General features: G+C 44.9%; 1 protein-coding gene across 5 annotated transcripts in view; it reads left to right on the top strand.

The window, feature by feature from the left end:
• PARP6 (poly(ADP-ribose) polymerase family member 6) overlaps positions 1-13,632 on the top strand; it is a 52,576-nt gene that overhangs the window by 10,577 nt on the left and 28,367 nt on the right. For all 5 annotated transcript variants that reach the window (XR_014519219.1, XM_083475786.1, XM_083475785.1 and 2 more), the window contains exons 2-6: positions 755-1,000; positions 5,477-5,554; positions 6,170-6,264; positions 10,378-10,438; positions 12,510-12,600. Coding sequence is in view for 4 of the 5 variants with exons in the window: in XM_083475786.1 (XP_083331912.1) it covers positions 998-1,000; positions 5,477-5,554; positions 6,170-6,264; positions 10,378-10,438; positions 12,510-12,600 (328 nt within the window). In the remaining variant the exon portion in view is untranslated. The remainder of the gene's footprint in view (positions 1-754; positions 1,001-5,476; positions 5,555-6,169; positions 6,265-10,377; positions 10,439-12,509; positions 12,601-13,632) is intronic.

Raw genomic sequence — 13,632 nt, 5'->3', positions numbered from 1 at the left:
CTGTTGTTTGCTGGATCCCTGATGATGGGCCATGTTGGCAGGGGCTGATGCAAGTTGTGGTCCAAGAGCATGTGGAGGGTCCCACCCTCTGTGGCTGACCTGTGTGGGGACAGGGCAGGGCAGCATCGAGATCAGGGCTGTGGGGGTGCACCAGTGAGAGCCCTGGCTGTGCCTGGGCAGCCCTGACCTCCGCCTGCCCAGGCAAGCTGCAGCAAGGCTGCTATCAGGAGAGCGGTGCTGCCCCAACACACAAGTCACTAGGGTAACTAACAATTGACTGCCCTTCCGTGACACACAAGACCGGCTGCCTGAGGCAGCCGTCTCTCTCTGCCTAATGGCAGGGCTGGCCTTCACATATGAGAAAGCCTTTGATGGCACACTCCTTAGACATTTCCATCTTGCTTCTGAAAATGTTGAGGATAACCGGCAGAGGACAGCGCAGAGCACAATTCCACACACCTGAAATGGGCTAGGCATCAAAGCCTCATTGTTAATGCTGCAAAAATGGTTGTGCACTTGAGATCAAGGTGTGTGTGTGTGTGTGTGTGTGTGTGTGTGCACGCGCGAGTGCATGTGCATGCTGATTTTTATTGCAGCAGGAGCTGTTTGGGCTGTAGGCAGGTGGGCAGCCATGGAAGTACAAGGCTACATTCTGGAAGTACAAGGCCTCATAGGTCCCCCCCTGCCTCGTACTCTGTATTTACTATAGGTTTCAATGTAAACAGCCAAACTGTCTTGGATTTCCCCTTTTCAGTTCTCCGACGGCCAATGAGGAGGCCTCTCCACGGCACTGACGTCAGCCCCATCGCTCTCAGCCTTTCTCGAGGACAGTGACTTGGTTGCCAGGGCGACGGAAGAACATACTCCCCAGGCTGACTCTCTCTGCTGGAGGCCGTAACACCGCCTGGATGTCTGTCTCGCAGCTCCCAGGCTGGCTGGTGGCATGGAGAGGAGAGGCCTAGCCCTGTGGAAGGAGTGCCTGTGAACCACAGAGCAAATGGTAAGCAGGGTGAGGCTCGCAGGACGGGTTTGCGGTGGTGTGAGGGGGTCGAGCGACTGCTGGACCACGGATGGCAATGCTGACTTCGCCTGGGAAGGGATGTTCTGCGTGTGTTGGAGGAGAAGAGCGAGGAGTGAAGGTTGCCCGGTTAAAATGCAAAAATAAGAGATGGGTTGGAGGTTTGACAGCGGGCTCCATACATGCCGTACATTGAAAGCACATGGCTTCCCCCAGAGGATCCTGGGAACTGAAGTTTGTTCAGGGTTCTGGGGGTTGTAAACTGTGGTTCCTAGGATTCTTTGGGGAAAGAAATGTGCTTTGTAATTGTGTAGTGTGTGTACATCCTTGGAAACAAAGGTCAGTTATTAAGCGGAAAAATGAAATGCAGAATAGGTGGACCAAGTGCAATATTTTATTCATTGTATCCCACCTTTTTCTCCAAAAAGGGATCACATCATGGTTTTGCTTTAGCTTTATTAATCTAGACAGCCACCGCCTTATTTTAATGCTTAGTTGTTTCTTTTCTTTTTATTTCAAACCATTTGCAAACCTCTTAATGAGTTTTAAAAACCCCTTAAGCGCATGTTTGTATGTCTGGTTGTGTGTCTACATTCATCTGCAAGCCTTAGGGTCCTCTCTTGTCATGTAGTGCTGACTTTCTGAGTGCATAAGCAACTGCAGTCATGCCTGAACATTGGAAATGGAGTGAATGGGTGGGACTTGCAATGAATGCGGCAGTGTAACCCCATCCCTCTGTCCTAGGTGTTTGTATGGCCAATCCACACCATGCAGTCAAAGAATTCTTATACCACTTCAGCAGTCATGGCTTTCCCCAAAGAATTCTGGGAGCTGTAGTTTGTTAAGGATGCTGGGAATTGTAGCTCTCTGAGAGGTCTCCTAACAACTCTTAGCACCACTAACAAACTACAGTTTCCAGGATTCTTGGGGGGAAGCTGTAACTGTTAAAGTGATAGAAGACTGCATATATATATATATATATATATATATATATATATATATATATTTGCATTTTCAAAAACAGGAACAGAGAGCATATTTAACCCCCCTCCCCCTGTCCCATTTACAACTTTGTACCAAATACAGCATGTATTTTATTATGATTTTTTGAATTGATTTTAGAATGCTGTGTTACTTTTATTGTTGTTAGCCGCTCTGAGCCCGGCTTCGGCTGGGGAGGGTGGGATATAAATAAATAAATAAAATAATAATAATAATAATAATAATAATAATAATAATAATAATAATAATTCTATATGACTTCCCTTCCACCCTTTTCCTGGTTCCTTTGCTTTTCTACTACTCCATGTATTCCACATCTTTTTAATCATCCAATTTGTAATCTATTAAATACTCTATCTATTTCGGCTTTGCTGGATTTACTCAAGACCTGCTAACCCAGTCCTTTCCCCCCTAAAAAATGTTTAGGGTTTCTCTCATTTTCCTACTCATATTGAAATACTGGCCCTCAATGAGGCCAAACTTAGATTCACAAAACGTTTAGGGGTATTGCATACCCCGCGTCCCCCCAGAAAAAAGCACTGTGTTAACCTATGTATTTGTCTATACCAGTTCTTAAAATATTCAATAAGCATTATCCATTCTTCCTTATATAGTGGAACCTCGGTTTTGGAACGTCTCGGCTGCCGAACGTTATGGAAGCTGAATGCCGAAAACCCGGAAGTGAACGCTTCCATTTTCGATTGAGCCTTGCAATTTCCCCCATGTTTCTCAATTTCCCCCATTGAACTTGCTGACAGCCCTTTGATCCTCAGTTTTCAAACGTTTCAGAAGTCAAATGGACTTCCGGAACGGATTACATTTGAAAACCGAGGTTCCACTGTATTCCTTATCTTTGTTTTATCTTATCCTGTTCGTCAGACCAGCCAGTTCAGCGTATTCAAACATTTTACACTGCCATTCTTCCTGAGTGGGTACTAGACTTGTTCTCCACCTTTGTGCCCATAAGGTTCTAGCTGCGACAGTATCGTATAGTAATAAACTTTTGTTTTTTGGGGACCTCCATTGCTACCATCCCCAAGAGGAAAATCTCAGGTGTTTCGGGGAAAGTTTTTTTAAAGTATCTTTTTAAATCCATCATATATCATTTCCCAATATTCCTTCATTATTTTACAGGACCACCACGTGTGAATAAAAGATCCCTCAGTTTCATTCAACTTCCAACATACACCTTTTTCTTTTTTAGACATAGTTGCCAATCTGGTGGGTGTCGAATATCATCTGTGGGCCAGTTTCATCCTGTTTTCTTTTATCGCATAACATGCCGTAAAATTCATATTTATTTTCCACAACTTTCCACGTAATTCATAATCCATATTGTGACCCACATCTTGTGCCCACTTAATCATGCTCGATTTCACAAATTCCTCTTTAGTTCCCCACTCCAACAGCATTTTGTACATTTTGATAATACTTTTTTATACAGTGGTGCCTCGCAAGACGAAAAGAATCCGTTCTGTGATTCTCTTCATCTAGCGGTTTTTTCGTCTTGCGAAGCAAGCCCATTGACGGATTAGCGGATTAGCGGCTTTTAGCGGCTTTTAGCGGCTTATCTGCTGATCGGATCAGCTGATAAGCGGCTTAGCGGCTTAGAGAAAGGGGGGGGGAGGAAAAAAAACCCCGCAGGAACTCGCAAGACATTGTCGTCTTGCGAAGCAAGCCCATAGGAAATTCGTTTTGCGAAGCACCTCCAAAACGGAAAACTTTTTTGTCTAGCGAGTTTTCCATCTTGCGAGGCATTCGTCTTGCGGGGCACCACTGTATTTGTAAAAGTGGTAGAAGACTGCTTTAAATGTAGGGGTGGGTGTGACCTGTGTGTATCTATTTATGTATTACGTATGTATTTCTTTTTTCATTGGATGCCAGGGGGTGGTTGTGCTAAGGATCACTGGGGTGTGTGTGTGATTTCCTCCCACATTGCTGTGTTCATCTGCATGTGATGATGAATTGTAGGGAGTGCATTGTGGGGTGTTGTTTGGGTTGGGAGAATTGGTAGCATTAAAATGAGTTGTTCGAGTTAAATCCTGCATGAAATGGCTAAATGAAAGCTGAGGGAGGTGCCTGTGTGTCTGTGTTATAAGAAAAAAAACTGCTCCTTTTCCCTTATGGGGAACACAAGAGCCCATATAGAGTCCTTTTGTAGGTTCTCTATCGGTAGGAGAAAATAACAGAGACCAACTGGAGAATATTGAGAAGCAAAGCAGCTAGTCAGCCTGATCTTTGTTAAAGCTGTTGCAACAGGGTGCTTCCCCCCCCCCCACAGGAGGGGGGGGAGGGACCCAGGACAAAGGTGTGCAAGCCCTTATATAGACATTTTAAATTGTTCACCCTGGAGTCCAAGACCACCCCCAGATACATCATACATACATCACAGAAGGGGCGGACTACAACAGAAATCTGAGTGCGTTGTTTTTTCCTCCTGTCTGCTAGGTTACTTGATTGGATTACCTGGGCATCCTGGCCACTCTTTTGTTATGATAACTACTCAACTCCTGAATCCAGGTCACAGGCTCACACCCTATTCATATCTTAAATGTGTCCTTGAGACAGAATTTGTGAGCAAAGAGACAATGGGGAGATTTCCCATTTCCTTCAACCTTGCAGAGAAATATTTGAGGTCATTTTGGGAGAGAAAAATGGTTTCAGGACTTTTCTGTGGGTTTCAGACATGTGGTTTACATATTTGTATGTGTTTGCTTGGTACATTTATGAACATCTAATATATATATATATATATATATATATATATATATATATATATATATATGACCTTAAAATTATTATAACACCTGTGTGAATTCTTGGCTTTCCATTTGCCACCACAGCAGTCAGTCAACATTTCACAGCCCTTGAGCATCCTGGGATATTTTTGAGATCCGCCCTTAGAGTTTTCCTCCCCTAAAGGTGTTTTGCATTTCCGCAACCTTTGGGTTCCATCTAACCTGCTGCTGCCTCCCTCTTGGGGGCGGGCAGTGCTGTTTTGGCGACGTAAGAATTGCCACTCACCACCCGAACGCTGGAAATAGGAGGAATGATGATCATATCTTATATGCCATTAACGTGCTGCCGGCACTTTGAACAATAATCAGAAGGAGGCAGGTCCCTGCCTTAAGGAGCTTACAGTGTAAAGTTCAACAGAAGCAACATGAGAGAGGAGAGGAACACAGAGTTGAAAGCAAACAGGAGGAAATAAATGCCACTCCATTCATAAAGACACCTCCTCAGGATCATTTAACATGGCTTCATCTTCATGTACGAGGAACGGAAACTTAGTATTATTATTATTATTATTATTATTATTATTGAAAAAGAAAGCTTGAAAGAATCCTTGAATAATGGGTAAAGCATCAGATGTTGTGATTCAAAATGTGCCATTGTGAAAACATTATACTTGCAGAGTCCTCACTCTTCCTCATCTGGCACTTTTCTTGACTTTAGGACATCAAAGGTCAGTACTGGACTGATGATGATTCTGATGGAGAAAATGAGTCGGAGGAGTTCTTGTATGGAGTACAGGTGAGGTTCCCGGGGCTCGTGGAGGGGAAATGTGGGCAGCAGTGAACGGCTGCAGGATTCTGTACAATTTCCTGTGGAGCTTCAGAGTAAGCAACAAGGATGTAGAGGCCTCCTCTCATGGGTCCACACTGCTGGGCACTTGCCAAAGCCCACAATCCTACAGGCAGCCACATATGATATCTGACCGAGACGCTCAATTTTGCTCATAGAATCATAGAACTGTCGTGTTGGGAGGGTTTCCAGAGCGCCATCTAGTCCAACTCCCTGCAACCCCTGACCCATGGCCATTCAACCTCTGCATAAAAACTTCCAAGGGTCTTCCACCTTCCGAGGCACTAACTTTTAGTCCGAAACTCATTTATTGCAATTCTAATCCATTGGTTTGGCTCCTGGAGAAGCAGAAAGCTCTTACATCTTCCATGTGGCAGCCCTTCAGATATTTGGAGATGGCGAGCGTATTACCTCTCAAGGTCTTCTCTTCTCCAGGCTAAACCTACCCCAACTCCCTCGACCATTCCTCATCAGGCTTGGTTTCTCAGAGGATTTCATGTTTCATGTATATTCGCTGTCTCTGAATATGTACCCCCTGTACTGGTTCGGTGTGTATTTCTGCAGGGGACCTGTGCGGCGGACCTGTACCGTCACCCGCAGTTGGATGCTGACATCGAGGCCGTGAAGGAACTGTACAGTGAGAATTCTGTGTCTGTCCGGTGAGTTCTGTGGTCCAGGTTGGCACTAACTCAGGACCCCAAAGCCAGACCTGTCTTGCTATGAGGTTCTCATCAGGGACCTGGTGTCAGGGACTAGGCAGAGGAGGAATGGTGGAGACCACCTCCCCAGCCTGACCCTTTCAGAGGAGAAGAAGACAGTTCAGAATTACAACAGGGGTTTGTGGGAGGTCACAGTTCAGAGGAAGATGAGGAGAAAGTTGGGAAATAATGGGAGAGGAGGAGGCGGCAGAGTCGGAGCAGCTGGCTGACACGTTATCACTAGAAAGTATTCCAGATCCTCCATCTCCCAGAACCCAGCGAGCCTTAAAAGTAGGAGAGCAAAGGGCTTGGAGACAGATAGCCCTAAGCGGCAACTGTAGAAGGGGTGGTGCTGTTGACAAATGAGGAAGTGGAAGAGACGGGGGTGGGGGTGGAGATTCACTCGGGACAACACCATCATCCAAGATGGTGTCTCATGAGACCAGGGCCCTGCAGGATCTGATTTCTTTCTGCAGGGCCTGTAAGACAGAGTTGTTCCACCTGGCCTTTGGCTTGGAATCAACTTGATTCCCTCCCCCTCTTTCCTTTTTCCTTTCTCTTTCTGTATTGGAACTCCTATTTGGGGACTTCCTTGGCTTTTTTCTGGCCCATGTAGGACCAGTCTGGATAGTTAGCCTTGGTGAAGACTTTTCATCCTCAAAAAAGTTTTTGATTTGAGTTTTCACTGAAATGAGGCTGTATTTTAATGATGTTTTAATGCTGCATTTTAATCTTGTTTTTAAGTTGTATTTCAATCAATTGTATTTATATCGGGTGTTAGCCTCCTTAAGTCCGGTCTTGGCTGGTGAGGGCAGGGTATAAATATTTTTTATTTATTTATTCCCAAACCTCTCTCTGTGGATATTGAACAAAAAGCAGATGGTAAGGACTTTCCCTTGTCTTATCCGTTCCTGGCAACCTGCCGTGGGGGTTGGTTCCTCTGCTGCCTGACACCTGTGTTCAAATCTTTGAGTGGATGCAATAAAAATAAGACACCGGAAATATTACTAGAAGCTGGAGAGGGTGACCTGAGCCCCTTGGAGATCATCAGTTCTCAATTCCTTAGGGTAGGGAAATGCATTCTTAGGGCTGTATCCAGTGCTGTCTGTCCACTGTTCCTGTCTTTCCACCAAGTATTCAGAGCCTTCTAGAATGGGACATAGTTCTCAAGACTCAGGCGTTTCTGAGGACAGGCACAAGGGGTGGCAGGAAAGCGGGAGGGAAGCATATATGCAGATAGGCATTTCTTCACCAAAATGGCAACCTCTTCTGCCACGCTGCCTGCAACTAACCACTGCCTTTGTTGAACTGCACAGAAAACTAACCTTTGCCTAACAGGATAGGATACCATACTGCTGTTCAATGGAAATATTTCTGAGTACTCTGATAGGAGAGAAGCGCTGCCTTCTCCATGGACTTATAGTTAACAATGAAAGAGCAATGCAATCTTATTTGAGGGCTTTACTCTGTTCTTTCAAAGACCCCTTTACAGTGTGTGTGTGTGTGTGTATTTGTTTTATTTCATGTATTTTAATAGCAAACTTACAGGAACAGCACAGAAGACAGACAACATTAAAAACATGTACTTGCATGTAGGACAACTTAAGTTAGAAAAGTATAGCGAATGGATGGAATCTACTGTATGATAAAAATGTTACAGACACCATATAGTTGCCATCAATAAGAAATTTACCTATTTTTTTTAAAAAAAAATCAAATTCTGGCATTGTCCAGAAAAGTTTGACTGGCATATTTATAATTGTTCCCTGAAATTGTTTTTGATAGCAATAATGCATTATGTCCCCATGTTTATATTAAAAATCCACACACAAATGAAAATGAAGAAGAGCTTGAAAATACCCATTTCTGTCCTCTGTCACCCCCCCATTTTTGCAACCATATACTTAGGTACCTTTTAACCCCATGGAAAAAAATATCTAACGTTCATTACTACCAATAACAGGAAGAAGAGATTTATTTTGTTTTGAGAATGACAAATCCATCTTAGAAGAATTTAAGCATGCTCTCCACGTATGCGGCGTGCTAGCGGGATATCTTTTGGCATGATTGTGACACGTGTGTGTGTGTGTTTGTGAGCTGATCATGGCTTGGGGTAAGTTACCTCTTCTCCAGTTTTCTGAAGCAGAAGCACTCGTTAGTAATAGCATCGTCAGCAAACCTGTGCCCAGGGAGATAAACTAGAGATGATTTTCAGCTGGTGCATTGAAGCCAAGCAGGGCAATGCACATACTCCTAGCGACTGAGAGTGGAGTCCAGTGTCAATAGAGGGACTGTGTAGGTCTTGTGCATACAGGTTGGCGCTTTAGGTTGGACAGTAATGGTGGGAAGAAATATCCCTAGAAGCAAGGATGCTGAGTGGGCAGATGCAAAAGAAAACCCTTAATAGTTCAGGGTTGGTTTGTTTTTTCTTTTAAAGAATTTTTATCTCAGTCCTCAGCCAAAAAAGACTCCTAGAGTGGCACTTAAAAAGGAACTTAAAAAGGCAGTTCATTTCCTCAGGCACACAATCTAAAAAGACATGATGCAAAAGGAAAATTAGATAGAAGAGGACATAAGCACACTCTGGGGTGAAGCAGATCAAGGACAGGAGGCACAAAAAGTTGTTGGTCTCTCACCGATGGAGTAGTCCTGTCCCTCTCCCTTCCTGTATTGCAACCAGATGTAATGGCTGCTGCCAGGTGACAGATGTGTAGCAGGAGCACAGCAGGTGTGGCTTGCATGCCACGTGGCACCTGCAGAAATTCCCTCCTCTGCGCAACTATGAAAGGCGCAAGGTCCTTCTGCACAACTATGGACCTTAGGATCTGAGTCCATGGATGGATCTTGATGAGCAAAGAGGTTTTTTTAAACTCAATTCCAGTCCTGGAGTTGTGGACTTGGCATTGGGCTGAAGGTCCCTTCCAGGTTCTTTCTGGCCCTATGATTCTTTATTGTAAAGAATCTACCAAACTGGTTTAACCAACAGGAACACAGGAAGGTACCTTATCTTGTGTTAGACTACCCAGTTTAAGCTGAAACCTCCATCTATGCTCAACCTGTATCTTTGTAGACAAATGCAAATACCGCAATAGCTGCCTGACTCCAGTAGACTTCATTCAAAGGGAACCAAACACTGCATCCCCAAGATCCTTGCTGTTCAGGGATTGGGAGTCTGCGTAACACTGAGATGTCGTCAACAGGCTCATCTCAGCTATCTGCCAATTTCCCATTCCCACCACCCTTCTGAGTAATACCCCTCCCCACCTTCTCACTATATAGAAGGACCTGGCAACTTCTGTTTCAGTGTATCTGAAGAAGTGTGTATGCACACGAAAGCTCATACCAAGAACTAACCTAGTTGGTCTTTAAGGTGCTACTGGAAGGAATTTTTTTATTTTAACACTGAGATGGTTTTTAATAGTCAGGAAAACAGCCTGAGCCATGGCAAAGGTCCCACAGAGCCACATGGTGGAATGTAAGTGCAAAAAACAACAGTGCTTGCATTGACACCTAGAGTAAAAAAGGTAAAGGAACCCCTGACCATTAGGTCCATTCGTGTACCACTCTGGGGTTGTGGTGCTCATCTCGCTTTATTGGCCAAGGGAGCCGGCGTACAGCTTCCGGGTCATGTGGCCAGCATGACTAAGCCGCTTCTGGAGAACCAGAGCAGAGCACGGAAACGCCGTTTACCTTCCCACCGGAGCGGTACCTATTTATCTACTTGCACTTTGACGTGCTTTCGAACTGCTAGGTTGGCAGGAGCAGGGACCGAGCAATGGGAGCTCATCCCGTCGCGGGGATTCGAACCACCGACCTTCTGATCAGCAAGTCCTAGGCTCTGTGGTTTAACCCACAGCGCCACCTGCGTCCCTGACACCTAGAGTAGCTGGCACAAATTTAACTCCAGGTTTGGATTAAGAAGGGCAGAAAGCCCTGCAGATCAACAGAGGGGCAGCTTCTCCGTGTTACTTTCTTTGCCATCAGCTAGCTCCATGTGGCCCCGGCCTTTTGCTCTTCTCCCTCCTGCTTTTTCTCACACTGGTCTTTCCCTAATGCTCCTGTTTTCCTCCTCAGCGAATATGGGACCATTGACGACGTGGATATTGACCTGCATATAAACATCGGCTTTCTAGATGTAAGTTTTGGGACACAGTCACATGCTTAAATGAAATCCCCACTTTCCGGATATCTGCAGAACCAGAAGCCTTAAAAATTCCCCCAACTCTGACACTGTCAGGAAGATTGATTCCTCCTGGATTAGCAACAGGAAATTCTCACACTTGGCCTTTGCACGTTTTATGGTGCAATGGGTTGGACAGCTAGCGTTTAGACTTGGAGTCGATCCATTGGCACCTAGACTGTTGATGCATGTTTTAATCTGTTTTTAGTTTATTGCTGATTCTGTTCTTTTTAAAAAAGTGCTTTAAAGAGTGGCGTTCACTGATAATTTTATTGTTTTATCCTCTTTGTAAATCACATTGAGGTTTTGTTTCTGTTTTAGTTTTACAATCATGTAGCATATAAATTTTATGGGGGTGGGGTGGAGAAGAGAGAATAGTCCTTCTGGATCAAGCCAGTGGCCTATCCAGTCCAGCATCGTGTTCTCACAGTGGCCAACCAGGTGCCTGTGGCAAACCAACAAGCAGGGTTCAAACACTAGAGCAGTTTCTCCTCCCGGGGTTTCCAGCAACTAGTATTCAGAAGCATGGCTGCTTGCAGCTATGGAGGCAGAGCAGAGACATCAGAACACATACCTCTGGGAAGCCCACAAAGAAAGGCTTAAAAGCAATGATCCTTATAGTTTCTCCTTGGCATCTAGTGGCATATACAGTGGTACCTCGGGTTATATACGCTTCAGGTTACAGACTCCGCTAACCCAGAAATAGTGCTTCAGGTTAAGAACTTTGCTTCAGGATGAGAACAGAAATCATGCTCTGGTGGCACGGCAGCAGTGGGAGGCCCCATTAGCTAAAGTGGTGCAGGTTAAGAACAGTTTCAGGTTAAGAACAGACCTCCAGAATGAATTAAGTACTTAACCCAAGGTACCACTGCAATGCATGACACTGGCAACTATTGATAGCCTTATTCCCTTGTCTAATTCCCAATTAAAGTCATCTAAAACTGCAGCCACCCCTGCAGTGGTGAAGCTACCTGCTCTGGCACCGGGAGTGGCGTATATCCAGGGGCATGGCTGGCACACATCCCGGGGGGTGGTGGTGCATGTCCAAGGGGGCATGTTGTGCGGCCCGTGGGGTGTGTGGCGCATGTCAAGGGGTGTGCGTCGAGTGGTGTGTGTCCCAGGGTGTGTGCAGTGAGTGCCAAGCGTCCCAGGGGCGGGGATGTGGGCGGCTGCAATTTCACCTACCTGGAGGGCACCCAGGGCAGACCGCCCCCACCTCCACCTTCATCTGCCAGTGCATGCCTGTCACAGTGAATTCCATAGATCAGGCACCCCCAAACTCGGCCCTCCAGATGTTTTTGGACTACAACTCTCATTATCCCTAGCTAACAGGACTAATGGTCAGGGATGATAGTTGTATTCCCAAAATATCTGAAGGGCCAAGTTTGGTGATGCCTTCCATAGGTCAACTGTGTACTGTGTGAAGAACTACCGTATTTTTCGCTCTATAACACGCACCAGACCATAACACGCACGTAGTTTTTAGAGGAGGAAAACAAGAAAAAAAATATTCTAAACGAAATAGTGGATATATGATTTTTGTGGTTCATGCTGTGGCCACAGACATGTGATCTGACAGTGAGTTTGGAGTAGCCCAATGCAAAAATCCTGAGGATCCATGTGGATCCATGCTTTGTAACCACGGAGGAGGGAAGGAAGGGGAACCATGGATCCTCTGCTCACGACTGCAGCAGATCCCCCCCCGCCACCCGCAGGCATTCGCTCCATAACACGCACAGACATTTCCCCTTACTTTCTAGGAGGAGAAAAGTGAGTGTTATGGTGCAAAAAATACGGTACTTCCTTGTTCTGTCTGTTTCAAATCTCCAGCAAAAAAGCTTCACTGGAGAGCCCTGAATATTAGGAATATGAGAAAGGGAGGAAAATGTCTCCCGATCCAGTGCCATGATCCACCGCAGTGTTTTGCTTCCTTGTATTTTTCTGACTTCCACTTTGAGCCCTTGGTCCTTCCCCTCTTCCATAGTCACAGCCCTGACTAATGAGGATGCTCTGCTTCTCATTGCAGGAAGAGGTGGCAACAGCCTGGAAGGTCCTTCGGACCGAGCCCATTGTCCTCCGACTGCGGTTCTCTCTTTCCCAGTACCTGGATGGCCCCGGTGAGTATCACATTTGCCTCTAAACAAGGAAGAGCATAAGAATAGCCCTGCCGGGTCAGTCTAAAGGTTCACCTAGTCCAACGTCCTGTTTTCACAATGGCCAACCAGAGGCCCATGGGACGCCCACAAGCACAATGCTACCATCCCCACCAGGGATTCCTGGCAACTAGTATTCAGAGACATCCTTTCTCCAGCAGTACTAGCCATTGTGGCCAGTAGCCACTGGTAGCTTTATCCTCCATGAAAGTGTTTAATCTCCTTTTAAAGCCATCCAAGTTAGTGGCTGTCATTAGCTCTTGCAGGAGCAAATTCCATAGTGCTAACTATGCACTGAACAGAGAAGTACTTGCTTCTGAAGGGAGATGGAAGGATACAGTTTGTAATGCTAGACTAATAAAGTTCACCATTGATAAGAAGGATCAGAAATTGTTCCTATACCCAACAACAGCGGCGAGGTTACTGCTGGCTCAGGTGTGGAAACAACAACAATTGCCAACAGTAGAAGAGTGGCAGTACAAGGTCATGGAATATGGGGAAATAGCCAAGTTAACGGGGAAAATTTGACAACAGGGCGATGAAACATTTCAAAAAGAATGGGAAAAATTTGTTATACATAGGGTAAGGTGAAATAGTGAAATCAGTAGAATGGAAATAAACCTCGTAATGGGAAATTAAAAGAAACTTTATTGGATGTTAATGACAATATGAATTAAAATGTAAAATACAGTCAAGGTAACTAATTGTATCTGTATATGAATATAGACAAACAAGAAGACGTGTATATACAGAAAGATTTATTTGCATATAGACACTGTATGGATAAAGTTGAAAGAAGAACAACAATATACAAAATCGATAAAGACAATGCGAAAAACTTAAGAGACGACATAAAAAAGCCAGAAGAAGGAAGGAGGGAAGTCAACTCTTAGGAGTAAATGTAAATGTAAAGTAATGTGTATATGTATAGTATGTAATCATAAAATCAATAAAGATTATCTTAAAAAAAAAAAAGTTCACCAGGGCTGGCCCACC

The sequence above is a fragment of the Podarcis liolepis genome (genome assembly GCF_965112155.1).
Source record: "Podarcis liolepis genome assembly, chromosome: 14".
NCBI classification, from domain to species: Eukaryota; Metazoa; Chordata; class Lepidosauria; order Squamata; family Lacertidae; genus Podarcis; species Podarcis liolepis.
The sequence above is the reverse complement of the archived record's forward strand: the minus strand, read 5'-3'. Positions and strand labels throughout refer to the sequence as shown.